We start from the raw sequence: 26,785 nt of genomic DNA, 5'->3' as shown, positions 1-26,785 counted from the left end.
TCAGGTCGGGTCTGCAAATCCATTTAATTAGTCGGGCTCAGGTCGGGCCTGCAAATCCAGTTAATTAGTTGGGCTCGGGTCGGGTCTGCAAATCCAGTTAATTAGTCGGGCTCGGGTCGGGTCTGCAAATCCATTTAATTAGTCGGGCTCAGGTCGGGCCTGCAAATCCAGTTAATTAGTCGGGCTCTGGTCGGGTCGGGTTTAACACCCGCGGGCCGGAGTCTGGTCGGGCTGGAATTTTTTATCCCGATCTCACCTCTAACGTGAGGTAATCAAAGTTGCTATTGCAAACGCCTATCAGGATGCGCTGAATGCCAAAATGAGACATGAAATCTCATCTCTACTGTTCCTTCGTCAATATTTTATTCTCATAAAATCACCCTTTTCCTCTTGAATTTTAGTTCCCAAATTGTGATTATTTTATTTATGGTAACTACTTTTAAAACTGTTTGAAGTCATCTGCTGCTGAAAAATTGTGTCGCTGACTCGATAACTTTGATAGTCTTTTCGCGCCCCTCACCTATTGCAGTTGATGTCTGATTGTTTGACCTGTCATTTTGTGTGTTTGATTTGTCTGTTTGTTCCCTTTTGTTGCATATCGAAAAAAATCTGAATCTGTTCTAAGATTTGCTATTGCTCATCTCCTAGGTATCAATATGCACTCACACAGTACGTGGGCCAGAGCCGCTGAATCAAGACGGATATATAGTAGAGTTAAAAGGAGCGTCGCCTAGCAACCCAGTCATGGTCTGTCGATCATGCGCGACCGTCATGCGTGGACGATTCACACTCACACACGCCCCTTCTAATTGGTTATTCATATGTGCGATGGGGAATCCAAAGAAAAATGGTAAATATATACATGATATAAGTTTTTAATTTTATTTTTTTCCGGAGTCGAAGCCAGAAATTTGTTCTCACTCAATATTCATTGAGTTGCAGCGGCTTGAATCTTTCGGCTTCGACTTTGCATGCCATGCTTTTATTCCGACATGACCCAGTACAAGCAACTGATACGAAAAGAGGTCTTGTCAAAAATGGTTTTAACTTGGACCCTTAAGTTCAAATCGATTCCATATTTCCCTCCCCCAATGATGTCTGATCAGCTTACCTTTCCCTCGGGTAAATCTCAATCTTTAACCTATTTTTGCCAGGCCTCAAACTCCACGGATCGTTCAAATGCTTAAATGGGAAAGTCGATTTGTCAACATATGAAGCCGAGCCAACGTTAAAACACTGGGTGGCGCAGTTGCATACTCTACGACAAGAATCAAGTGTGAGATCAATCAACCGTGACCTGAACAATGCAGAATGCAATCAAGCGTGGAGATTACTAATCAGGCGTAACGGAGAAGGATATAAAAGTAAACCTGAAATTGTCGTTGGGAGTAGCGTAACTGGAGTAAGTTTTTTTATTATAAATTCTAGATTTATGGCCAAAAAATTTTCGGCAATTTTGAAACAAAATGTTATTGTTTGTGAATTTATTTACAATACGGCACATTAGTACAAAAGCAACGGGGAGTCCAGCAATCTCTCTCACATAATTATCCAGGCAAGGGATTCCAACCTGGCAACCCATGCAGGGTATTCAGAGGTGTGGCGGTAAGCATATTCCTCACACTCGACAAGGTGCGCCACACTGTCGATCCTTATTTTGAGCCATATTCAAAGCACAAAACGCCTCCAAACGAATAAACTACTTTTAACAGATTTTAGACCAATGTTCACACAAGCTTAGAATCTCGTCTGCGGCTCGGCGTTTGTACACAGAGGATGGGACTCAGATATTACATATGGACCAGTTAAAGCAGTGGGTTCAGAAAGTTGGCAAAAAAATGAAAAAGATTGCCATTGTGAAGCAACCTGATGTGAACACTGATAATGAACAGAATGGGAACACTACAGAAGTTAAAACTGATAAAGCAAATGATGGTAAAAATTTTTCTCTGAAAAAGGCCCTGAAAACGCAGTTATCCAAGTACTTATACTGGGTAAAAACCAATAGCATATTCACCCTTTTCAAGTGCATTATGTGTCTGATTCCAATTTCAATCTGGACTGGTGGTCAAATGAGTAGCTGTGGATAAAAATATAAATGACTCTTTCATGGGTCAGAGGAAAGTCGGTCAAGCGTCATATAGTCATATGGCGAACTACCATTTCTTGTACAGACCATGTCCACTTATTTGTTTCAAATACATGATGGTGGAGCAAGCTATAATTTACAATTTAATTTATTTATACCGGTAGTTTGAATCTTTAAAAATATTCAATTTGTTTTGGACAGCCATTAGTTCATAGTTCACCACGTGATTAAGCCCTACTATCAGCTTTCTCTGCAATGACGTCTTATCACGTTTCTAATTATAAAAATCTTATCTTAAATCGCCAAATCTACATTCACAGGGACAAACTCTACAGAAGGGACACCAGATCACAGTACGGCTGAGTTTGCCGCTCAAGATTTGACAAGGAAAAGTAAAAAGACGAAGCCCGCTCATGTGCAACCAACCATGACCGAAAGTTTTGCACAAGAATTACCCGCGTTACCGATAGTTGAAATATGGGTCTCGTGTGGAGAGAATTTTATTAACCCTGTCATGGCAGACAAGATGTCACAGGTATACTTAAACATAGAAAATAGGGCACTCCAGTAATGTGTATACCAGGTTAGGGTTGGGTGATAATGGTATTCCGATTTTCCTTATTTTAGTTCTATTACGAGTTCGGGGACTGTCTGTGTTAGCCAAGTGAATATACCCCCTGCCCATAGGCTTCAGTCCCTTTACACAACTTGATGTAAAGTAGGCCAACGAAATTAGTTACCTCCATATCGGTACACACACTTCTGGAGCGCCAAAAATAGCGTCGGGATATATGGGTTAGAGCAGTGAGTGATTCTTCCTGAGGCTCTCATTAATCTTTAGAAATTGATCGTTTTTTGATGAAAATTTTTCTTTGAAGATTAATCAATGACTTAAAATTGAAAGACTGAAATTAAGTAGTTGAATTGATGTTATCGTAGCTGCTAGGTTTTTTGTTTTCAACTTTTTTTTCTATTTCATAGTGTTTTTTCCCACAATGTTTGGGGTACCTTTCATTGCACTGATTGCACTGTTTCTTCAACTATTTATAACTCATAATAAAAAACATTTTGTGACAGTTTATAGAAAAGGGTGGTACACCCTTGCACTAGGCCATTGCATTCACTGAATACTGTTTTACCTTTTTCTCCCCCCTCAGGAAAGCCTTGCAGTCCATACTGAACGTAACGCCAAGAATCTAGTAGTTGACACTCAGCGTCACGTTATTCGTCAAATCCATGGTCGAAGACGAGTGCAAATGGCACCAGCTGAACTCATTCCAACTAAAGATACAAGGCAGCCTGTTGTGGTCACTGGAGGGTGGACAGAGGCGACTAGAGAAGAGGTGGTGCATTTTTCATGTTTTTCACATTTCGTTTCCAACAACACTTTAGCTCGGACATGGGGAGACTACAGCCTGCAAGCCAAATCCGGCCAGTAGGGTAATTCATTCTGGCCCGCCTGATAATGTCACCACCAAACTAAAACTTAATTTATAATGTTTTATCTAAAAATAGTATAAGTAGCTTATAGTATTCGGGAATTATTTGAAGGATCAGAATATTTTGGTTCAAAAAATTAGGTTTTTCCCGATCATGGCCCTGTAAAGGTAAACTTAGAGCTTATTACTTACTGCTTATTACTCTTACTTTTTGATCAAGATATCGCAATGCCCAAAGTTTTGGTACTCCCGTAGTGTGTGTACCAGGTTAGGTTTAGGGCATAATTTTATTTTGATTCTCCGTATTTTAGTTTTATTATGAGTTCGGAGACTGTGTTAGCCAAGTGAATATACCCCCTGCCTATAGGTTTCAGTCACTTTACACAACTTGATGTAAAATGTAAAATAGGCGGTGACCGTACATTTGAACCCATGTGTATATCTACTGGTTCAATCTATATGCGGGTGCTAAATCCCATGGGTTAGGGTTAGTATGGGTTCAACTATCCGTAAAACAAAAACAAAATCCTAGGTACAATAGCATACAGGTGCAATTGTCATGGGTTCAAATGTACGTGGGTTCAAATGTAATGGAACCAAAATAGGCGAATAAAATTAGTTAATTTCATATTGGTACTCACACACTGGAGCGTCGAAGTTTTTCCCACTTTTCATTCAGAAATTATTTTTTTGGAAATTCAGGATGAGCGAGCCGTCATCATGAACCAGGTAAAAGAAGATCAGAAGCCTAAACGACCTAAATCTGCTTCAAGACTGAAGAGTGGGATCTATAAACAACCACAAATGGTGAGAACAAGGATATGATGTGTATATTTATCATAAGGAGTAGATAGCTGATAGGTTGGCTCAGTCATATGGTGATAAAGAGCTTTTATCAAGTGCGAGTGAGCGCTTATAAAATAATTTAATAATTTTAGGTGAGTGAACACGTACCACTTCTTCTTGGCAAAACCTTCCATCTTATATACATTCTGTACGTTTTAAACCTTATCTAAGGTTTCATTTGCCATCCTGATTTCAAAATCAGTTTTTATTTGATTGTTTTATTGTTATGCTGTTTATAGAATTGAAATAAATTTATACTCATACTTTTATTCTTTCTGCCAACTATACTATAGCCCAGAGGTGGGCAAGTTTTATAAACCAGGAGCCAAAAATTTTGTAAGCGTGAGGTAAAAAGTTACTTTTACTGAACAATATTTACAGTGTCACAAAGCAAAGATGTAAAACAATAAGTCTCATGCCAAAACAAAATTTAATCGCAACAAATTCCTTGAGCTATTTTAACTGAAACATCAAAATTTGATTTCACTTTGGTTGTGGCAGCATCAAGCAGGCCAGATTGAATTACCCAAAGGGCTGGATTTGGCCTAGGGCCTCAGACTTTGCCTATGTCTGCTATAGCTTCTCCTCACTTTATTTTCAAATCTTAAAAAAATATGACACGTTTATCTTTTTAGAAACGAATCACAGTGAGACCAGTGGATGACCAAGCGGTGTCCGTCTACGCCTGGGGAAACTCGTTAGATTCAATGTTGGATGATGCAGCATCTCGTCTCGGAATTCGACGAATTGCTCGTGTTTTTTACACCAAGGAGGGAGTAAAAATAAAAAATTTTGAAGAAATTGAAAGAAATGCTGAGTTATTGGTTAATCCGAAACGTAAGCCTGCTTCTTGATTAGTTTTTACGCTGAACGAAGCTCTTGTCAAGCAGCCATATACGTGATACATCTAATATATTCTGAGTCATTAGGTGGAAATACCAATGCAGGGCTCTGTATGGAGCACTTTGAGAATCTATGGTCTGAATCAGGGTTCCCCAAACTTGGGTCTGGTGTCGATACAAAAAATCATTTTTTAATGATTGAACTATTGTATTTTTTTGATTGAGTGGACGAATACCCATTGCTGTCATTGTCAGAATTCTATTGCTGGAAATTGATAAATTGTGCGGGAAACTGAAGCCTCATCCATCACATCAATCGTTTATGTTGTAAATGAAACATCATCTATCTCTGTAAGTTTGGCACAAAAATTGGGATGGGAGTCTGCATAACTAAGATTCACAAACAGGGGTTCGTGGCACAAAAAGTTTGGGAAACTCTGGTCTTAACCTCTAGTCCACTAATTCATATTCTGAAATATTCCAAATGCAATATAACATAAAATAAAAATACCAACAAGAACAGCAGCTCTCTGCAATAAATAGATGTAAAATACCCAAAATAAAGTCGGCAAGATCAAATCTAACAAATATTTTCATTTTCAATTAGCTTTGTGTCTCCTCAAAAAATGGTGCGTGCCACCATTCGAGAACCACTGGTCTAAATTAATAGTCCATTTATTTATATTCTGAAATATTTCTCGTTCAGGTCCAGGAAGTACAATACGTATGAAGACAATTTGGGCCAGGACTCGTAAAGCCCATGGACCATCAGCTACAGAGATTGTACTCAATCACCCAACAAAGGATACAGCGCTGTCTTACGTCCCCCCATCTAATGTTATTGTTGATACCACTAGTAGTAGTAGCAGCTCCTCTGAGTCTGATGGTTAACTTTTCTTCTTACGGGAATTTCAAAATGTAAAGTCATGGACTCTCAATCGAAAATGGGGCTGTGGGGTCAAATAGAATTTATTTTTAACTCTAAAACATTTAAAATAAACAACTCGAGATCATTGGAAATTTGGTGACTTGCTCAGAGATGAGTCTTCTTTACTTTTGATTGAGTGCTCGTAGCTTTGCTTAGAGATGAGTCTCCTTTACTCTATCTAGAGTGAGTGTCTGTAACTTTGCTCACAGATTAGTCTCCTTTACTTCTGATTGAGTGCCTGTAGCTTTGCTGAGAGATGAGTCCTTTTTTATTCTGAGTGAGTGCCTGTAACTTTGCTCAGAGATGAGTCTCCTTTATTTCTGAGTGAGTGTGCGTAACTCGGGAAAATCTAATTTTGATGATAAAAAACTTTGCACACGCAAGCTACTCAAAGGGTTTATAAAATATTGACTAATATAAATTATATAAAATTTTGTCCGATTTTATAGAAGAGTTCAAATAACTGCAAGCCTAATAAGAACTATTATTAAACAAATACAAAGAAATTTTCAATTGTTATTACTATAAAATCCGGCGTAATTTTTTGGACCATTAAGTTTTGCTGTTGTTTTCAAGTCTATAAATTTAAGCGAATCAATTCATAGAATAAATGTTCATATTTTCATACTCTTATTGGATTTTATGATTTTTTAAATTCAAATTTTTTGCACTATTTTTTTTGTTAATGCTAATTTGATTTAAATTGACTTCAATTTTTTGTCAAAAATCTTCAGATTTTATTTTTCATGTGATTCTGTTTTACTGTATTATATTATTACTATTGGACACAAAATGGAACATCTCGCTGAATTGGTTTTGTAAAAATCTTCTTTTTCTGCACTTAATGGAGCAATCAATTTTATTACTTAAAAATGGAAGAAACCGTATAAAGGCTAGAACTCTACAAGGCGCCAAAATTTCACCCTCGATTTGGCTCTATATTTATATTGCACCAAACCTATTGCTCTACGCTTCTGTTTTCATATAATTTCTCATTTTACGCATTAGATTTTTCACGTATGCAATTCCAGAGTCCTGTTGCACACTAACACAAATGTATTTCTGTAACGTTGCATCTGGTTAAAGTCATCAGATTGTCCTCAAGTTGTTGTAAACTGCTTGTCTGAGTAAGTCTGATTTTGATCAGACGAAACGTTACAGAGAATACATTTGTGTTAGTGTGCAGCAGGACTCTTGAATTGCATATTATGATATTTTTATTCCTGCTACAGCATCCTTGCATTGTGAGCATACAGATCCATCTCGCAAAGTCATTGAGTAAGAATTGTGTGTTAGTCTCGCGCGATCTCTACTGATAGTTAGATTTCTCATCATTGCTAATTTTTAAGCATGAAGTTTTTTATTTCATTTTGTTTACTTCTTTTTAATTTCAAGTCAGTCTGCAGATCTTTTCATCGAACTCTGTGCTCTCAAGCCCTATCGTATGTTCATATGTTTGAGTATTGCTATCTTGTTTTAATTAAATTAAAACTAATGTTTTCCAATTTTTACCCAATTTTTTGATGTTTTCAATCTTTGCACTAGAATTCTTATTCATGTTAATTTTTTAAGAAATAAAATTATCTTCAATTTTTTTTTTGCTATTTTAGTTGTGAGCACTTCTAAAATCTCAAACAAAAATTTGCTCTTCATGTATTATGTGAATATTTATATTTTTTAATTACCGTATTCTTTTGTGCCTTTCAACATAGGTCGCTATATATTACAGTTTTAATGACAAGTCACAGCGCAGTCAAAATTCCTGGTTAATTTTGTTTTTGGGGGGAATGTCTAAGGCAATTTATCTTTATATAAATATATTAAACTTTATATTAAATCCTTTTAAAAGTTGTTTTCATGTAATATTCTCGCTCTTTTTCACTATGTTGCTGCAGTATTCTCACATTCAGTGCACATGGGCCTATAACACAAAGGCATAGAGAAGGGAGAGGTCGATTGTGCCCAACCTTCCATGGTTTGTGGTCCCCTTCCGCTATAATGGCTCCCTGTTTATTGGACACGTTTAGTGGCCATAACGATCGTTTCAAAATTTTGTTGTTATTGTTATTTTCCTTCGTCATTATCATTAAAAAATCGCTTTTCTCTTCGAATACTAGACCAATTCCTTTGAAATATTCAGTGGTTAAAGATAAAATTTTTCTCCAGTAGGCTATTACTTTTTTTTTCTTGCTATGACGTCATCAAAGTTATTGCCATTGGGTGGCGCTACGTGTCCATATATTTGAGCATAGCTCTCTTGTTATTCCAGTGGTATTTTGATTGGTAGATCCCGAATTTTCAAAGAATTAAAGAATTCAGGCACAACCACCCTGTGAAATGATCTTATCAATTAATAAAATTAGGAAGAACAGGAACTTTTCTTGTAAAGTGAAAAGTAAACTCAGTTTTGCGTCTAACCTTGTGGCCCTACTTCAATTGCTCTGTGGCCCTCTTGCTGGGCCACATGGCCCCGGTTGATGGTTTTGCACACTCCATTAAGAAACTTGTTTTGTATTTTGTGAATGTTTTCATTTAAAAATTTATTTTTGTGCCTTTTCACTTTTTCATATAGTTCTGTAGTATTTGCACTGTGTCTAATGTGATTGTTTGCGTTTGAAAATAAAATTAAAAAAAAACATCTTTATTTTTCAGAAAAAATTTTTTTTTAAACATGTGTAGTTTAAAACTCATCTTATTCCAGGCGACTTGAACAACATTTCAAAATCTTATCTTATATGAAGTAACTTTGATATTTTTTCACTCTGAGCCGGTCGAACGTTACTATCTTTAGAAATACTAGTATCTTTGGCAGGGGATCCAGAAGTGTATGTACCAATATGGCGGTAACTAATTTTGTTCGTCTACTTCACATCAAGTTGTGTGAAGGGACTGAAACCTATGGGCAGGGAGTATATTCACTTGTCTAACACAGACAGTCCCCAAACTCCTAATAGAACTAAAATAAGGGAATCGGAATAAAATTATGACCTAACCCCAACCTGGTACTCATACTACGGGATTACCCATCGACGGTACCTACCCAATTATTGCACCCTTGACTGGGGGGGCAACCACCATGCCAACATTGTTAAGTCTAACACTCTGACAAATAGACCATTGTGCTGACTCACTACTCTGAATAGGGCTTCAGGCAAGCACATACTTAGTTATCAATGGAGCACGCAATACCCATAAATTTACAACATTGAGTCAAATTTAATAAAAAAAGTTGTTCAATATCATATTATCGAATTTGTCATGAAATAATAGAAAAATCCACAAATAAAACATACAAGATAAATTGCAACAAATTTTTGTTCTCCCCCCCCCCACATAAAAACAATTACACAAACTCCTCTTCTCTGTAAATCTTTCCTCTCCTGCGGACATATCTCGTTTTTAGTTTAACTCTATTTTTTGCTGATGTCAGCTCTTTTGTGCAAGTGCATTTTGTCTTTTTATCTTTGTTTTTCTTCTGTTTGCGTCCACTTTTTTTACCTTTTTTATGTTTATTTTTGCGCGACTTTGGCGCATTATTTTGTTCGTCGTCAAGCTCCGACTCGTCTATTTGTTTTCCCTTTTTTCCGCGACCCTTCTGCGCGAACTGAACCCCATTTTTGTGCACGTTACATTGCTTAAACCCCTTTTTCCAAAGCTTTTTTGCGTTCTTTTTTTTCTGTTTCGAAGTAACCTTTTTTAGCTTTTTATTTTTTCCATGTTTCCCGGCACCCTTTCCCAGAACAGCAACTGTTGTCTTCTTAACAAGTCTTGACTTTGTGAAGTAATAATGACCTGACCATGCGCGCAATACTCGCATGTCCACCATCCACTCCAAGATGTAATTCAATAAATTATCGTTTTTTACTCTGTATCGTAACTCAATGTACTTTGAAATCGCTTCCATGGATGTTATTTTAAACGGTCTCAAATCTCGGATAGCTGTTTTTATCATGACGATAAAAGTAGGCAAACGGTGACTGCATGAAGGGGGAGGGGAGGCCTGTAACTCCGCCTCTAGCGCAATTTGTAATTCGATATCTGACGCTTTTGCGCTTGGTATCGGCGCCATATTTCTGCCCCCGACGATTCTTTTTATCAGTGTGTTTAAATCTTGGCCCGTTGGCTCGGCTTGGTTCACTTTTTTTACGCTCTTCGCCCCTGTGCTTGGAAATAAAATTGAGCTAACACTTTTACCACGTGTTGGTCTGCCAGTGGTTCTTATGATTCTGCGTGTTTTTTGCGCGTGAGAACGCGTTTCCGGGAGCATTTTTTTTGGTGCGTTGGAAGTTTGCTGCCCAATTGATTTCGTTATGCACCCGGCACTCCCGCTCGGCGCAACACTCTTTCTTCGAGCTGACATTGCGCGCAGGATACTCTTCAAACGCTTCATTGAGATATGTTTTCTGTATCTTTTGTCTCCGTTGTCAAATAAATCTTCCGGCACAAGGTGCTCAAGTTCTGATAAAGTCATGAAAAACTCACCACAGCAAGCGCAACGCGTATCCGGCTCAAGTTTTCGGATTCTTTTATGCAGTGTGCTATCAGAACTGAACAATTTGGAACCTGTTTTACTTAGGACATATCTCAATAAGCTCAGATTTTTATTCGCTCCTTTGGTTTTACGTTTCATCCGCTTTTGCTGTCTCTTACCTTTCTGTGTTTTCGATGTTATTTTTGTAAGTGAATTCGCGCTCAGGCAAGTCGAACATGTAACATTGCTGCGATTCTTTTTTGCTTCTTTTTTCTTTCCCGCGGTATTTGAACGTTTTTTCTTGGGCTGTTTTCCTTTCTTGAACAGCAAGTCTATTCCGCGATGTCGGCTACGAACTGTGTCGCTGTCTTCAGCGTCGCTGCGAACGCAGTTTTCGCACTCACATCCTCCACCGCTAGACGATGACGAAGAGTAACATTTCCTATATTTTCGTTTCTTCTTACGACCTCGTTTTCGCGACACTTGCTTCCTATTGCGATTTTTCGCGGCAAGAGACCCCAGCAAGCTTTCTTCCGACGACCCGGCTCTATGTCGGGAATACCTTCGCCCTGATCTCGTTTTACATGGCTGTCGTAGAAACGTGCTCACGAACTTTGACTTCTTTTGTCCGACTTTCCGGGGGATAGACTTCGAATTTTTCATTTTCCTACCCAAAAACCTAATTCCTAGAGCTTCCCAAATCGCTAAACTACGCGAAAACACTAAATATCGCCTATTTAAACAATTCATAAAAATCTATTATGTCGTCACCATACCTGTCAATTTTGACGTCATAGTATCATTTCAAGAAATCGGAAAAGCTCTTATAAAGGCAATTCCTTGTAATAACGTGATGCGCCGAATGCCCGCGAAAATATTTGATATAATTATGACGTCACGATGTGCTCGTTCGTGTGAAACGTTAAATTTGCTTACATTGTTGTTTATGCGCGTAAAATGGCTATTTATGGGGTTTTCATGTACATGCTGGTTTATTAGCTCGGCAATCTAGCGTTTGGAATACGCTTGTACAGCACCTCTGATTACCCTGCGTGGGTTCGCAATTTTCGAATCGCTTGGGGGGCAATTATGTGCGAGAGGATTGCTTGACTGCTCGCCGCCATAGAATTGTTCACATAACCACTGGTCGGTTACGGCTTCCTCCACTATTAAATCCATCCATCTGAATAAGTTAACTGGCAAACTAATCTCATACCCGACATGGACTGGTAATCGGACGAGTTGCGTGGTTCGCCATATGATTGAACCGTATTATCAGTTTTTTTCCCCGTGATAAATGTGAAAATCCTATCCTAATATTAATCGTCTTTTACTAACATACAGTCAACTACGAAGCAACTGGAATCTATTACAATAAACACAACAAAAAAGTCTGAATTTCTCTACAATTGCTGCAATTTTTACGTATTTACTAACAGTAACTGGTACAACCGGCACGTAATCGAGCCTCCAGGCAATGAACTAGCAAGTAAATGTAAGTGGTTCGAATTTTTTGCATCACATTTCACAAATTTCATTTTGTAAAGTGTAGACTGGCCGAAACTAGACTTTGTCAGACAACAATAATATTGCTACAGTGCCAGTACAGTCGGTCAGTTCTTGGGATTAATTAGGTGCGCGCTACTCCAATTAATTAGGTCTTGCTTACCGGGTTGCTTGTCAAAACCGGGACGTATGGTAAGCCTAATATTACCTATAAATGGATGTCTTCACAGCTTTGTATAGAACGAAGAAAGTCGCGAAAATAAATAAATATCTCATCCAAGCAAAATATTCTATCTTTTATTCCAGTTATAACCATAATACACACCCAATACGGTAACTTGATAAAGAATACTGCAAGTGCTCAATGGATTTAATCTACCATTTTGTGTTGATTTTGATTACGTTTGGGAGACTCACAAGCGCAGGTAAGATCATGAGAATTATTGTTGCCATAGGTATTGAATTTTTTGCCTGGGTATAAAGAAATTGGGGGATGTTCGTAAACATATGAAAATAATTGTTATACTGCGGTAAATCAGAAATGTAATAACTGCAATAAACTTGAGTAATATGAAATGTGTTTTCTGAAGAATAACGTTTAGAATATCACGCGAAAAAGGGGAGTTTTTCTCCCCTCCCCCCAAAAAGAAAGTCCGGGAGGACACTGGCGGAGTGGCTGTGTAAAATTTGTGTTCTTTCATGTTTCAGCGGACTTATGCCTAAGAGAGCTCCGTGGATGGGAAGGGTCTTTCACGTTCCCGGATACGAAGCCTTCAGAGACTTATGACAACCCTTTCTATACTAAGGGAGAGAACATGGAAGCAGATTGTGTGTTCTATATGGAAACTTATGGATCCAGAGACACTGTATTGACTTTCAGGAATATAAAAGTTGGGAAAAGTAACATTGAGGTAATGGGCCTATGTATCTATAGGCTAGTAAACATGGTGTATCAAACTTTACTGATGCCCGGAGCGAATTTTTGATAATGATGTCCCTTACGAAGTTAGAATTGAATGTTTGTAATACTATTAATCAAATCAACAAACTGAGCAATAATCTCACTTCTATAACGCGCTACCCGGGCGGATTCTCTAGAGTCTAGACTCACTCTGTCGCCACTCAAATCAGAGTGATGAAAATGCCGAATCAGGTATTCCAAAATGTACATCGTTTACGAAGTAAAAGTGAAATGTTCGTATAATAATTCTTTAAATCATCAAACTAAGCAACAATCTCACCCCTATAACGTGCTTCTCGGGGCGACTCATCCCGGAGCGCTAAAAAAAACGAATCAGGTTTTTCAAAATATAATAGTATTTTAAAATCTTCTACGCACCCGTGAAAACCTACCTGGAGCCTTGTTTAGAGCTAAATTCTAAAAACATCATATAAAAGACCTATGTTATAAATTTCCCTCTCAACAGATCAAAGAGTTAATAGAAGCAGAGGGCAAACAGACATGGCAGACTCTTCAAACATTGAGTGGTAACATCCCAAGAATTGACGTTCACGCTACAAAGGCAAATGTTAAAATTGTGGTTCCGAAGAACGCTGGATCTTTCGCCATGGATTACAAATGTGAGTGGAAATAAAACAATTTTTAACTCAAAAAATCGCTATTTTGTTATAAAAAAAACATAGAAAGAAGAAAGAGGTCGTCAGAACTTCCCACGTTCTAATATTTTTCATATTTTTGCTCCTACTGATCCTAATATTTCACCCGAAATCATGTAAGATTTTATAAATCATGGGAACACCCACATATGACATTCGGCACAATTCTTTTATCACTTGGCCTCGATTTTTGCTTACTTAACATTGGATATATTAATTTATTTAACTTTCGTGACCATGAGTTCAAGAATTTCCTTCTTCTTAATTATAGTGATAACATGCTCTCCTCCTACACCCATGATGACCGCACTTGCCTGCACGAAGGGATTTCACATGAATTCACATTGTATATTTGGATGCGGAGAAGGATATTTTCCAGCTTTATTGGACGACCCAAGACGACATGCACATTGCACGTGAGTATATGTATGTGGAAGTATGTGTGTATTTATGTGTGTGTGGCGGATTCACATTGTATAGAATATGTGACAGCTTTATTGGACGACCCAAGACGACACGCGCATTGAACAAAAGTATGTGTATGCGGATTCACATTGTACTTTTGGCTGCGTAATTGGATATGTGCGTGCGTGTATTTGCATGTGTACATGTACGTGTATGTGCGTTTATGTGTGTGCGGTGGATTCACATTGTATATTTGGTTGCGGGGAAAGATATTTTCCCACTTTATTGAACAACTCAAGACTACATGCACATTACACGTGAGTATGTGTAATTGCGTGCGTGTTTTGGCATGTGTATGTGTACATGTATGTGTGTGCGTTGATTCCTATTGTATATTTGGTTGTGGTAAAGGAAATTTTTCCACTTTATTGAACGACCCAAGACAACATGCACAATGCGCGTGAGTATGTGAATGTACGTGCGTGTGTTTGCATGTGTATGTGTACATGTGAGTTTTTGTGTGTGTGTGTCAATGTGGGCATGTGTATGTGCGTGCGTATGTTCATGTATTTGAATGTGTGTGTGTGCTTTAGAAGCACCTTATATTCTTCCGCCTCTTATTCCACAGACGAGGTTTTCTGAGCATCGTAACGGGAGACTCGACTCACGGATGGGACTCTCATAGACGAAACTTGGAAACGGCCTGCATTGAAAAGTCTGTTGTGTACAGAGACTGCTTAGGAGAAAGGAAGCCCCGGCAGGTAACGTGTTGTTTTTAATTGGTTTAAGGTAAAGTATCGTCCATTCACTCAGAAAGTCATTTATTGCGACTTATCGCAACCAACATGAATTTTCAGGTTTGTCCATGGGAATAAGAATCTTATCAGATGGGCTGGGATCCACGGAATAGGCTTGAATGGAACAAAGTGTTCTATGGAAAAGCCCGCAAATATTACAAAGAACGGTGTAAAATAGTTTGTTGCAAGTCTTCTGGCAAACAACCGCTTACTTTTGACATAGTAGAACCATGGATTATTTTATTTTTAAAATTTAATTTAGGAGACGGGGATTTTCGTCGTGACGCTTTCACCATTGAAACAAAGAATACTTTTAACACATGCGGGTAAATTTGAGATGTGACCAAGATATTTCCAAAAATTTGAATCTGTTGAATATCCGAATCTTGTCTGTCTCAATAAAACACACCATGATCCATGCAAGGGGGGTCCGTTACTTTTCTGGGTGGGCCAGTTACAGATAATAGACTCAAAACTGAATATGAAAAACTATGTATAAAAGAGGTTAATTGCAACAGCTAGGCTAACGTTTTCATGTTAATCAGAAGCACAATTATGACTATATAAAACAACTTTAGTTGCTCGGTTAGATATGGCCTAACTCAGGAGTGGGCAATTACTTTGCTGTGTGGGTCGGTTCCAGATAATAGACTGGGCCGGATTCTCAAGGCTCAATATAAATAAAAACAGTTTGTTTACAAGTAACTAGCGTAACAGCAAATGTACAACAAACCACTAGTGCACCAATTCGCACAATGATTAATGATTCGGACGGGTATGAGGTATATGTGGCTCGTTTTACACACAATATACAAAACGTGGGCAATGACGTATCAATTTTAGCCGACGATACGTTATTTTCATCGATATTTTTAACAGAAATTTATATTCATAAAAACTATAGTCATAAATTTAGCAGCCACAAGTGGGCCGGATAAACACTTCAATGGGCTGGATCCGCCCCGCGGGCCGTAATTTGTCTACCCCTGATCTATGACTATTTGTTTGTAATAAATTCATCTGTAATTTCACTTTTTTTTTGCATTGTCGGGAGTGACGGTGATGTATAGGGTGATGTAAGAGGCTGGCGATTTATGAAAGTTTGAGAACCGATGGCCCAAATGAGACACTGCCGGCAAATTGAAAAATGGAACAAAATTAAGAGCTCCAGAAGTATGTGCACTAAGATGGCGCACATCCTGAACATAGTTGTGCGCCATCTTGGTACACATACTTCGGGAGCGCCCAAAATTATATACATATAGATTGCGCAACTGTCTATTTTTCGTTTTACGTTTATTAAAAATCGTTTTACGTTTATTTAGTTTAAACCCAACATTGTTTATTCCAGCCTGACAAGTGTCCGTATTCTCTTTCTGATTTGCTGCGATTGTTTGGCGAAGATGGATTGAAATCAGAAGGGTCAGAGGTCAGAGGATCAGGAGGGTCAGAGGTCAGAGAATCAGGGGGGTCAGAGGGAAATCAAGCACCGCAGGTGGCACCACATGAGGCGCTACAGGAGGCACCACGGATGGCGCCTGTCCTCCTTACGGTAAGAATTTTCAGTTCAGAAGTTCCTCATTGACTGTGAAAAATGACACAAAAATACGTCAAATGTCTAATGTATCTATACAGGTACCCCGCAAATGAAATATTAGTTTATCAACTAAAAGTGGACAGTCGTATCTGATACGAATTGGCACAAGACTCGCTAATTTCGTGTTGCTATTTTTGTAACTATAATGCAAGGATGCTGTAGCAGGAATAAAAATATCATACTATGCAAATCAAGAGTTCTGCTACACACTAACAACACAAATGTATTCTCTGTAACGTTTCTTCTGATCAAAATCAGTCTTTCTGAGACAAGCAGTTTACAACAATGTTATTTTTGTTGTTGTTGTTATTGTAGTTGTTGGGAAAATCACTTATTTTGGCAACGAATTGAACAATTGATTTCAACTATTCAGATGACAGTCGAATTTTTCAATTTATTTAAATGCCATGGGACTCGTTATTTCCCCGAGAAAATTTTGCAATTTCATCTTAATCCATGGGAACACCTTTTAAAATATGTAAACACTTATCTACTGTCACGCTTGACCGCCGATTGTTCCAGTAAACCCGGTGTTCAGTTAACCATCCAAAGCCATACCGGTACCGATGTGTACCCATGTTATTTAAGGATTGCTTTCTTGTTGCACACGAAGTGGATCGTTTTGGTAGTATTGATATGTTGTTGTGGTTTTTAATGTTGTTACGAAAAATTGCTTTTCTCGATCACTACTGGACTAATTGCTTTAATAAATTCGGTGGTTCAAGATCATATTTTTTTATTAGAAGGCTATTACTGCTATTTTTTTCCAAACTTTCTGTGGGATCTATGGGATTCGTTTTTCAATTAGAAGTTTGACGTCAAACTACCGGTACTGTAATAAATTTATTACTACCTCATTTAGGATTTTGTGTCTTTATATTTGATCATTGCTGTGGTTGAATCTGCTCCAAATTTTGCATGTGCATTCATCATATCTCGGACCAGAAGCCTATTGGATGAATTATGTCGTACAATTAGCGAATTATTAATTAATTAGTGATGGGACACAAGGTGTCACTATGGAGTGAAAGCGCTGTTTTTGGGGATCCCCTAACTTTCGATCAATAAGTCTTCGGTCTCTGACCGATATTCTCGGTATTAATTTATCACAAATTTTTCAGCAAAGTTTGAAACTGTACAAAGTTCCCCCGAAATGCAAAAAATATTGCAACAGGAGCGGAGGGATCTTCGATACACCGTGTTCTCTTCCGAAAGGTCAGTAATTTGTTTTTTACTCCTACTTATGAAATATATACCAAACTACAATATTAGTTTAATTTGCAAAACAGAGGTCTGGGAGTAAAAACTTTCAACTCCGATTCCGGAGACCGACTCCACTTGAATTATAAAACACAAAATCACTGTGTAATACTTGTAAGGGTGTAAGAAGAATTGTAACAGCAAACCTAATACTGGCAAAAAAATGAACTTCAAAGTGTAACAGGTTTAATAATATTGACAAACCGAATAGGGATGTGATTATATTTAAAATATACACTCCGGGAGTCATGAATTTCAAATCCGGCTCCGGAGAATGTGAAACGTGACTATTGTTCTGTTTTGACACCGAAAACACAAAAATCAGAGTATTTGAATAGTTTAATTTGAAACCCGGAGTCAGGGAGTCCCCGAATAATCTAATAACGTTACTATTGTTCTGTTCCGGAACCAGTAACGCCAAATCACTAGTACATAAATAGCTTAATTTAAATCCAGAGTGCGGGAGTCAAAATTTTCAACTCCGGCTCCGGAGAAGACCACCGGCACCACTAGAATTATAGAACGCAAAGATCTGAGTATATTTTGATCTTAAAAACGCGACTTCGATCAAGCACCCCGAAAACTTCTACAACTAATACCTTCATATTTTTTCCAGCATCAAAAGCAAAGCGAACTTGCATTCGATGCAGATATTCACCAAAACGTTTTTGTTCTGGAGGAGGCATTCTGCTTAAATGAGGAATTCCTGATTCGAGAAAGACAGTTGCCAGAAATTTGAGAGTTTCAAGACAAAAAATGCGAAAGCTGAATTTTATTTAAGAATATTGCAAATTATAAATAAATGCCGTTTAAGCTGGTTTCTAATATTAGTTTGGAGCAATAATCATCAAAATATTTCAATCAAAAGTTGAAAATTGTAAATATGCGTTTTCTTTATTTTCTCAAAACAGCTTCAGATGCTGTTCAGGCTGGTATCAAGTCAGAGTTTGAGGCCATATTGAGCAAAGTATTTTATTAGGGGTTGAAAAATTAAAAAAAATATTCGTTTATACATTTTCTCAAAACAGTTTTTCCTTGTTATAGTTGAACTATGTATGTCTGAAGAAGTCTGACCTTGGTCAGACGAAACGTTACAGAAATATATTTGTTTTAGTGTGCAGCAAGACTCTTGAATCACTTCGGATAGTTATCTCTACTCTTGCTACAGCATCCTTGCAATATATACATACGGATCCGCCGGCACAAAAGCATAGAAGAAGGATAAGTAGTTAGTCTCGCAGAAACAATATCATTAGCGCAAGCTTTCCTAGTGGGCTCAAGCCTTTGTATTGCCTTTTTAGTTCCACGAATTAGTTTTCATGTGATTTTGTGATTCCAAATAAATACTACTGTATGTTTGCATGAAATGGCTTTTTAATAAAGCGTTTCGCGCTTAGGTCCTGTACAGTCGTCCAATGATATGCAAGGAGGCGTAGCCAGGCGGACACGCCTTCTCTAACACCATTTTGCTCTATTCTTTTACGATTTATTGATACCTGGCTTGCTATCAATATTCCTTTACCAAATAAACCAAACGAGACGGATGAAAATTCGACGAAGAATGTCGTCTGTGAAGAGATTCTAGTTAGATATCTGTGGATGCTTTTATCTAGCCTTGTTCGGAGCAAAAAGCACGTGTGATCGTCGTATTACGTTATTATACAAAAAAAATCTTTAAAAACTCCTTTGGACCGTTTTCTAGGCTTTTACTTAAACATTACTGCTCTAATGAATTAAGAGAAAGAACAACTTACAAGATGTAGCGATCTTGGCCAAATAAAACCATCGCTTCGCCACACGACTATAACATTCTCAGATCGCTCGGTGATGATACCACGTTGGCCCCATTAGGTGGCGCTAATTCAATTTCATTACAGGCCCATTCCTTATTGGTACTCTCGTAGTATGTGTATAAGGTTAAGCCATAATTTTTTTCCGTTTTCCCTATTTTAGTTCTATTACGAGTGGGACTGTCTGTGTTAGCTAATGAATATAACCCCTGCCCATAGGTTTCAGTCCCTTTACACCAGGGGTTCCCAAACTTTTTCAGCTTGCGACACACTAACAACGAGATGAAAAAGCCGCGGCACATTTATTACAAATGAACGTTTTATTAACATTATGCGTTTCATCTGTAAATGAGATGGAAGCAAGATTTCGTGTTCTTAATCGTTTTTAGCTCTTAAGTTTTTTCAGCGCAGTAAAACTAATATTTGCAGCATCATGAAAATGCAAATGGAAAAATTACTTTGGTGTTCCATACATTGTGTATGTGTTATACCAATATATATATTTTCTAATAACGATTGTTGAACACTCGTTCTTTGAAATTGATGACAGGAAATCTACATATGTCGAAGTTTAATACCAAAATTTGTGGCAAAAGTAAGAACTCTACATATATATAGTTCACAGAGAAAATGTGAAAAATTATAAACGTAATGTCATTTTCAATAATTTTAGACCACAACCCAACAATGCAAGCTGACTGTGAAAAAAATTTGAGTTCGAAAACTTTCATATTCGTTGATACAAAAATGTCGAATGAAAATATTTGTATCTATAGCTATAGACAAGTAATCACTGATACTTGGGCGGCTACTAATTTCGGAAGTATTGCAATTTTCCTAATTCCACTTTGTTTACACAGTACTGCTCTGTAATTAGTCAAAGAGGCCCTACGGAAAATTTCTGCTTTGGGACAAATTATCGTTTCTATTGAAATCCTGGAACAATCCTGGAAACCCGGCTTTGCACAACTTGATGTCAAGTAGGCGAACAAAATTAGTTACCTCCATATCGGTTCACATATCTCTGGAATGCCCCCTAATTAGATGACGAAAGGCGTAATTTGTGTAATGATAATTTAAAAAAGTTTTTTTGAAATATTTGGTAAATTATCCAAAATAAACGTTCGTAATGAAAGAGCATCCACCACCGACATCCGCTTTGTTTGAAATTAAGTTGGAATTAAATTATTAAAAAGTGTGAAGTGATAATTAGTTTATAAATAAACAAATACCTATAGCTGCGTTGTTTTTTTCTGAGTGTACCTTTATATCTGTAATAATGTTATAGAGTACGTGTGCACTGGCTGCAAGTAGACTGTGGAATTACACAAGCTCAACTTTTTTTGACCCAAATTTAAAAAAATATATATATTTGTAAAATTTCGCGATCAAAGTATACACACAAATACTGAACGGCATGTAGTTCTTTTATTGCCGCGAATTAATTTATTTATACAAAACTATCGTTTTTACAGGGTATTTATTTTACCAGAAATTACTTCAAAGTGAGGAAGCACTAGAGTTTTTGAATTTGTAGCGTGGCTTTACTTACAAAAACCAGGAACTTTATTATAAATTGCGATGAATAAATGAAATTGTTTGAAAAACGAGCGACGAAAGAGAATTTTCAGGCGACCTATACTTTGAGAAACACTGTTGTACACCGTCCAAAATAGCAGTTTTTCAGTAATTGATTATGCAGAGCCTACTTAAAGTGAACGTGTGAAAACACACCATAGAAAAACACACCGAACAAAACGATGCAATTTGAGCCCGATAACAAAATCCTCAAATTTGAACGCCAAATATAACGCATAACTCAGCATTCCACCTAGAATGAAGGGCCTTGTATGTGTGACGTGAAATGTTACATTTTATGAACAATGTATATTTATAGTGTTACAAAAGAAAAAGTGGTAGACAATGAGCCTTGCGCCAAAAGTAAATTTAATTGCAATATCAACAAACTTCTTGCTCTAATCTTTAGCTAAAACATCAAAAGTTGGTTTTGGTTTAGTTGTGGCAGCATCAGGCGGGCCAGATTGAATTACTAAACGAGCTGGATTTGCCCCGCGAGCCGTAATTCGTCCACGTCCACGAGTTTGAATGATAAATATGACTCATAGCACAGAATTTTAATTTCATACAAAAACCCAATTCGCCCATTCACGCGTAGTTTACCATTAAAAGAATGCTTAAAATTTAGTTTTAATGAGCCCAAGTTATTTTTATATAAACAGAACTGACGTCCGGCGAAGGCTTACGCGTAACCCGGGGCGCGACAATTAATTATATGAGCGATAACACGTAAATATCACTTTGAAAAAACAGTAAAAATTTTATGTTCAATTGCATTTTAGTGTAAGTCAAAAATTGTCGAATAAAATCAGGCCACTAGAAGGCGTGCCACTAAAATTTTATTCAAAATTCACCCCCCGAAAAATTCTTACCCATAATTTTGTATAAATTTGCATTTTTAGTTTTGGGTGATAATTTCAACTAATGATAGTAAAATTGTGGTGATATACTGTTTAATCTTAAAAGTGTGATTTTAGTTGAGCCGATTGAAAAATGAAAAGCGCTATTGTGTTTAAATTGACCTGTTTGCGTTAGATTATTTGTCAGATTATGGGTTTTGATAGCTAGATGCCACATTTTGAGGCGGTGGGCAGTTTGTGGTTAGAAGGACCATGTTGTATTTGCGGGTTAAATGCATTTTCACGACGTCCAAACGCCCTGTGCATGAGGGCAATTTTTTTTCGTATATTGACTTAATACGTGCTTTTTTATGCTGATAAGGTTAAATGAAAGCAGGCGCTGATATCTAACAAGGTTCTGTGAACAGACTTATTTTTATCCAAGGTATAAAAGCGCGCATATCTTGTTTAGTACATTTGGGGAAAGAGTTATTGGACACGTAGTGGACATAACGATCGTTTCAAAATTTTATTGTTATTATTTGTCTCCGTCAACACGTTTGGAAGAAATCGCTTTTCTCTTCGAATACTGGACCAATTGCTTTGAAATTTTCAGTGGTTAAAGATAAAAATTTTCTCTAGAAGACTATTACTTTTTTCTTATTATGTGCAAAATTATGCTACGTGTCCATATATTTGAGCATAGCTCTCTTGTTGACAGTAAGCCAGGAAACGTCCGGTTTGCAGTAAGTCGATTAAAAATAAATTAAAATGGCGTTGAAAAAAGAGAAGGCGTAGGAATTTATCTTTCATTACAAATGCCGCAAAATTGTATTTCAAAAAAACAAAACATTAAAAATCTGAAAATTCTAATGGCCAAGTTAGATCGTAACAGCGAGCGGGTCCGACTAGGGGCCGGAAGAGGAGTCTAAAGAGCGTTTTATGCTATGAAAAATTTCTTTATATCAGGGGTTCCCAAACCACGGCCCGCGGGCCAAATCCGGCCCGCATAGCGATTTAAAATGGCCCCCTGAGCTCAGATGAAAAATTGGTCAACAGATTATGTTTGCGTTCTAGTGTGTTACGTGATTATCACAGTTCAGGTATGTGTTTATTGTAACAATTCAATTAATCATACGAACCAGTATTAGGATTACATAGGGCAGTAATTTAGTTATCAACCACATAAGAAAGCTTAGAGATATCAAAACACAAACGAAAACTAGACTCTGTAAACAGACATTTTTTGGCAACTGTCGCACACTTTCGGGCGCTACACTTATCCGGCCCTCGAACACCCCCGATTCTAATTTTGGCTCGCTACTAATAAAGTCTGGGAACACCTGCATGGTAGAGAAAAATGTTTTTGTTTTTTACATTTCAAAAAAGAGGGTGGAGTTCCGGAGAAACCATCCCCCTGATTACCCCCTGCAAACATGTGATCTCCTATACGTTGAGCGCGGCTTTGTGCTCTTATGTAGCTGAAACTTTCAAAGTGTAACATGATATTCGTAATAGTAGAAGTTTAAATAGGCATTTTCGGGGCGAATTATGTGTGATAGCAAGATAAGATAACGAAATTGGTCTGGGCAACGATTTATTTAAGCTCGGAAACCATACTTGAGTCAAATTTTTCACAGTCAAACCCAACAAAAAATCGAAGCCAGGGAATTAGATAAATGCATAGGGTCAGAGTTTAGGTTTTTTTTTCTAGTAACAAAATCAGATTTAGAGTTGAATTTTGAAATTTTTCAGAATTTGAATTTCAGACTCTTAATTGAAAGAGAATTGCAAGTGCGATCATCTTTTGTAGTCAAAATCTCCAAGTTGAGATTAGATAGTTCCGGAGTCAGAAGCGGTAGTTGGAGTAAAAATTAATGTGATAAGGAGAAATATTCTGAGATAAACCAGTTAGTTAGTTTTCGGGCAACAAAAATTTTCGAGCACTCGTAATAATTATACACTAGGACACCACGTTTTGCGCATTTACATACAACTAAGTAAAAATAGACAAATAGTTGAGCAACTAGTATGTACGGTATACTAGCCTGTTATTAAGGATACTTAGAATGTAAAATAATTCTGCTTACAAACACAAAAGTACCGTTACTATTCAGTTGTATCTTTGATTTAGAATGCCAATATTTGAAGCAGCGAAAATGGTGAATAATCTAGGTCTTGCGTCGTCCGCTGAAAACGAGATCGCCATAATTTATAAAACAGCAAGATTTGGGCAAATTCAGAAATCAGAGTTATTCGGTAGATCAAATTTTAAAACTGGAATTCCATTACTAAAAACAGTTCCTCAAGAAGTCGGAGAAAACGATTTTTTCCAACAATGAATGTAGCGTAACCAAAATAGGTAGATAGCGGTACTTAAATAGAAACAAATTAAACCTATAAACACGAAAGTATCGGTACATTTGCGTTGCGTAGTACGTTGAGCACGATATTTAATTTGATCGTAACAATAAAGGGGGCGATAATTTTCAAATTAGCGATATTCAGCATTATTTTGGGTGAGATGAGAGTTTTTATCCTGGATAAAATACAGAGAAAAAACATTCAATGTTCGTCTTGTCAGACATTGTTGGAATTGAATTTTCAACTGAAATTTGAAGCCCAAATACGCTAAAGTACAACTCCGAGTTGAGAGTCGACATTTTTGTTATTCCGGAGTTGAATACTCCGGGATTGGACTCCAAATCCGGCATTGACTGAAGTCAAACTTTGTATTGAGTCGTGATGCAAAGTTATCGGCTCTGGACTAAAAGCGGCAGACCGTCAATATTTGTTATCCTTGAGTTGCGTAGTCGGAGTCAAACTTTTCCCGGTCCGGATGGTCAATATCCGTGATATCAGTCAAAATAATTGTTATTTAAAATTTAACCGGTCAGTTTTTCAAAACTCTTTGAGTACTAGTAATAATTATACACTAAATGCCACGTTTTGCGTGTTTACGTACAATTAAAGGAATGAAAATAGCTAGAACATAACTAGAGGATACATTAGTCAGTCTGTTAATAAAATACTTGGTCGGTATGAAAATGATCATCGACAAAATATTTCGTAAAAATCCTGGCGGTATGACAATTTTTCAAACTAAAAAATTTGGGGCAAATGGGGAAATCTGGGATTTCTAGCTAAATTTGGGGATGAATGGTGAAATCTGGTCTTTCTAGCCAAATTTGGGGATGAATGGTGAAATCTGGGTTTTCTAGCCAAATTTGGGGATGAATGGTGAAATCTGGGTTTTCTAGCCAAATTTGGGAATGAATGGTGAAATCTGGTCTTTCTAGCTGAATTTGGGAATGAATGGTGAAATCTGGGTTTTATAGCCAAATTTGGGAATGAATGGTGAAATCTGGTCTTTCTAGCTGAATTTGGGAATGAATGGTGAAATCTGGGTTTTATAGCCAAATTTGGGGATGAATGGTGAAATCTGGGTTTTCTAGCCAAATTTGGGGCTAGAAAACGAGGCCCGTGTAATGTAACAGAAAATCAAAAACGGTTGAAGTCGATAGACCCATAGACGAATAGAATTCCAGCGAGGGAGGATTAAATTTGAAAAAAAATGTAGAATTCTGTGGCTAAAATACGAGTGGAAATGAAATTTTTAATTAAAATAGCAAAAATCAGAGATAACTGTTCTACAAGTTTTAAACATGTTGATGAGATGACTTTCTAGGGCCACTTTTAATTTTAACTACTGAAAATTTTAATGTGAACTACTGAAAATTTTAAATTTTAAAGAAAAAATTGTTCCTATCGATAACATTATAATTAACAAATACAATTTAGTGAAGCAACTTTTAGGATTGCTAGTGTACGATTAAAAAAGCATGGCATCGTGCATTCCATTTACATGTTTTGGTGAATGAAGTCACTAAAGACGTGCGGTAGCGCAATTTTTGAAACTAACAAAGTTCCGGCTTAATCAACGGGGTTCAAAAAATGAGGACTCAATTTGGAAACAAATGAAAGTAATAGTCTTCTCATGTGTACTTTTTTTAACTGCCAGAAATTTAACAGCAGCTGCTTGAGTAGTTAAAAAGTGATTGTGCTTTGGCGACAACTGTAACATGTGGAGTTAGATGAGGGATGATAAATATCTACAGAGAGATATGGTATACAAGCAAGTTATTGAAAAAATCTGGTATTCTCGAAGTATGCGTACCAAGATGGCGGAAACCGGAACGTAGTGTGTGAACCAGGTTAGGGTTAGGCCATAATTTTATTCCAATTTTCCTTATTTCAATTCTATTACGATTTCTGACTAGCCAAGTGACTCCCGTAGTATTTGTACTTAAAATTATGGCTTAACCTTAATCTGGTACACATACTACGTTCCGGTGTCCGCCATCTTGGTACGCTTACTTCAGGAACACCAAAAATCTGTTTGTTAAAATCTATAATAATCCAGATGGAATGGTAATTTTAAAACAGTAAAATATGGGGAAATAAATAGAGAAAATCGCGACGATATATACACAACAATACGAGGCAACAAAATTGTTTTAATTTGCCCTCGCAATTTATAACTTTGCGAGGCGTAGAAATCTTAATATAAAAACCCTTATTGTAATCGTGATGCACCAAGTTAATTATAGTTATAAACATAGCGATCTTATCGCGTAAGTGCGCGGGTGTTGAAAGCGAAAGTGATTGCTATCTGTGGTTGGTTACCTTGTTGGACTTGAATTCTGAAAATCAGATAAAAGCGGATCATTAATTTGATAATCAAGCCGATTCTCCTTGTTTGAACTAGAATGAAAGAAGCA

At 37.2% G+C, this 26,785-nt stretch overlaps 3 protein-coding genes across 8 annotated transcripts in view; 2 read left to right on the top strand and 1 right to left on the bottom strand.

Annotated features, from left to right (window-relative positions):
- Positions 1 to 8,643, top strand: part of LOC120348395 (doublecortin domain-containing protein 1-like) — a 32,256-nt gene extending 23,613 nt beyond the window's left edge. For all 3 annotated transcript variants that reach the window (XM_078115820.1, XM_078115819.1, XM_078115817.1), the window contains 8 exons: positions 649 to 850; positions 1,155 to 1,402; positions 1,713 to 1,935; positions 2,410 to 2,624; positions 3,247 to 3,432; positions 4,231 to 4,335; positions 5,010 to 5,211; positions 5,923 to 8,643. In XM_078115820.1, the coding sequence (XP_077971946.1) occupies positions 649 to 850; positions 1,155 to 1,402; positions 1,713 to 1,935; positions 2,410 to 2,624; positions 3,247 to 3,432; positions 4,231 to 4,335; positions 5,010 to 5,211; positions 5,923 to 6,107 (1,566 nt within the window). In that variant the 3' untranslated portion in view covers positions 6,108 to 8,643. The remainder of the gene's footprint in view (positions 1 to 648; positions 851 to 1,154; positions 1,403 to 1,712; positions 1,936 to 2,409; positions 2,625 to 3,246; positions 3,433 to 4,230; positions 4,336 to 5,009; positions 5,212 to 5,922) is intronic.
- Positions 8,644 to 9,467: 824 nt separating this feature from the next.
- LOC120348611 (uncharacterized) lies at positions 9,468 to 11,342 on the bottom strand. The gene has a single exon (XM_039418771.2). It carries the CDS (start codon positions 11,276 to 11,278, stop codon positions 9,488 to 9,490), a length of 1,791 nt encoding a protein of 596 aa, XP_039274705.2. The 5' UTR covers positions 11,279 to 11,342; the 3' UTR covers positions 9,468 to 9,487.
- A 907-nt stretch (positions 11,343 to 12,249) lies between these two features.
- LOC120348689 (uncharacterized) lies at positions 12,250 to 18,921 on the top strand. 4 transcript variants are annotated; one of them, XM_039418897.2, is made up of 9 exons: positions 12,260 to 12,546; positions 12,830 to 13,032; positions 13,549 to 13,702; positions 14,010 to 14,154; positions 14,772 to 14,904; positions 16,292 to 16,369; positions 16,418 to 16,492; positions 17,659 to 17,752; positions 18,414 to 18,921. In XM_039418897.2, the coding sequence occupies exons 1-9, from the start codon at positions 12,486 to 12,488 to the stop codon at positions 18,494 to 18,496; spliced, it is 1,026 nt and encodes a 341-aa protein (XP_039274831.2). In that variant the 5' UTR covers positions 12,260 to 12,485; the 3' UTR covers positions 18,497 to 18,921. The 4 variants fall into 4 exon arrangements, with proteins under 4 accessions (XP_077970044.1, XP_077970052.1, XP_039274829.2 ...); XM_078113926.1 differs by lacking the exons at positions 17,659 to 17,752; positions 18,414 to 18,921 and adding an exon at positions 16,576 to 17,005 and having other exon boundaries at positions 12,252 to 12,546; XM_039418895.2 differs by having other exon boundaries at positions 12,259 to 12,546; positions 16,292 to 16,492.
- Positions 18,922 to 26,785: the final 7,864 nt, after the last annotated feature.

Source organism: Styela clava, chromosome 1 (assembly GCF_964204865.1).
Source record: "Styela clava chromosome 1, kaStyClav1.hap1.2, whole genome shotgun sequence".
NCBI lineage: Eukaryota > Metazoa > Chordata > Ascidiacea > Stolidobranchia > Styelidae > Styela > Styela clava.
This window is presented reverse-complemented; position numbering and strand designations above follow the sequence as displayed.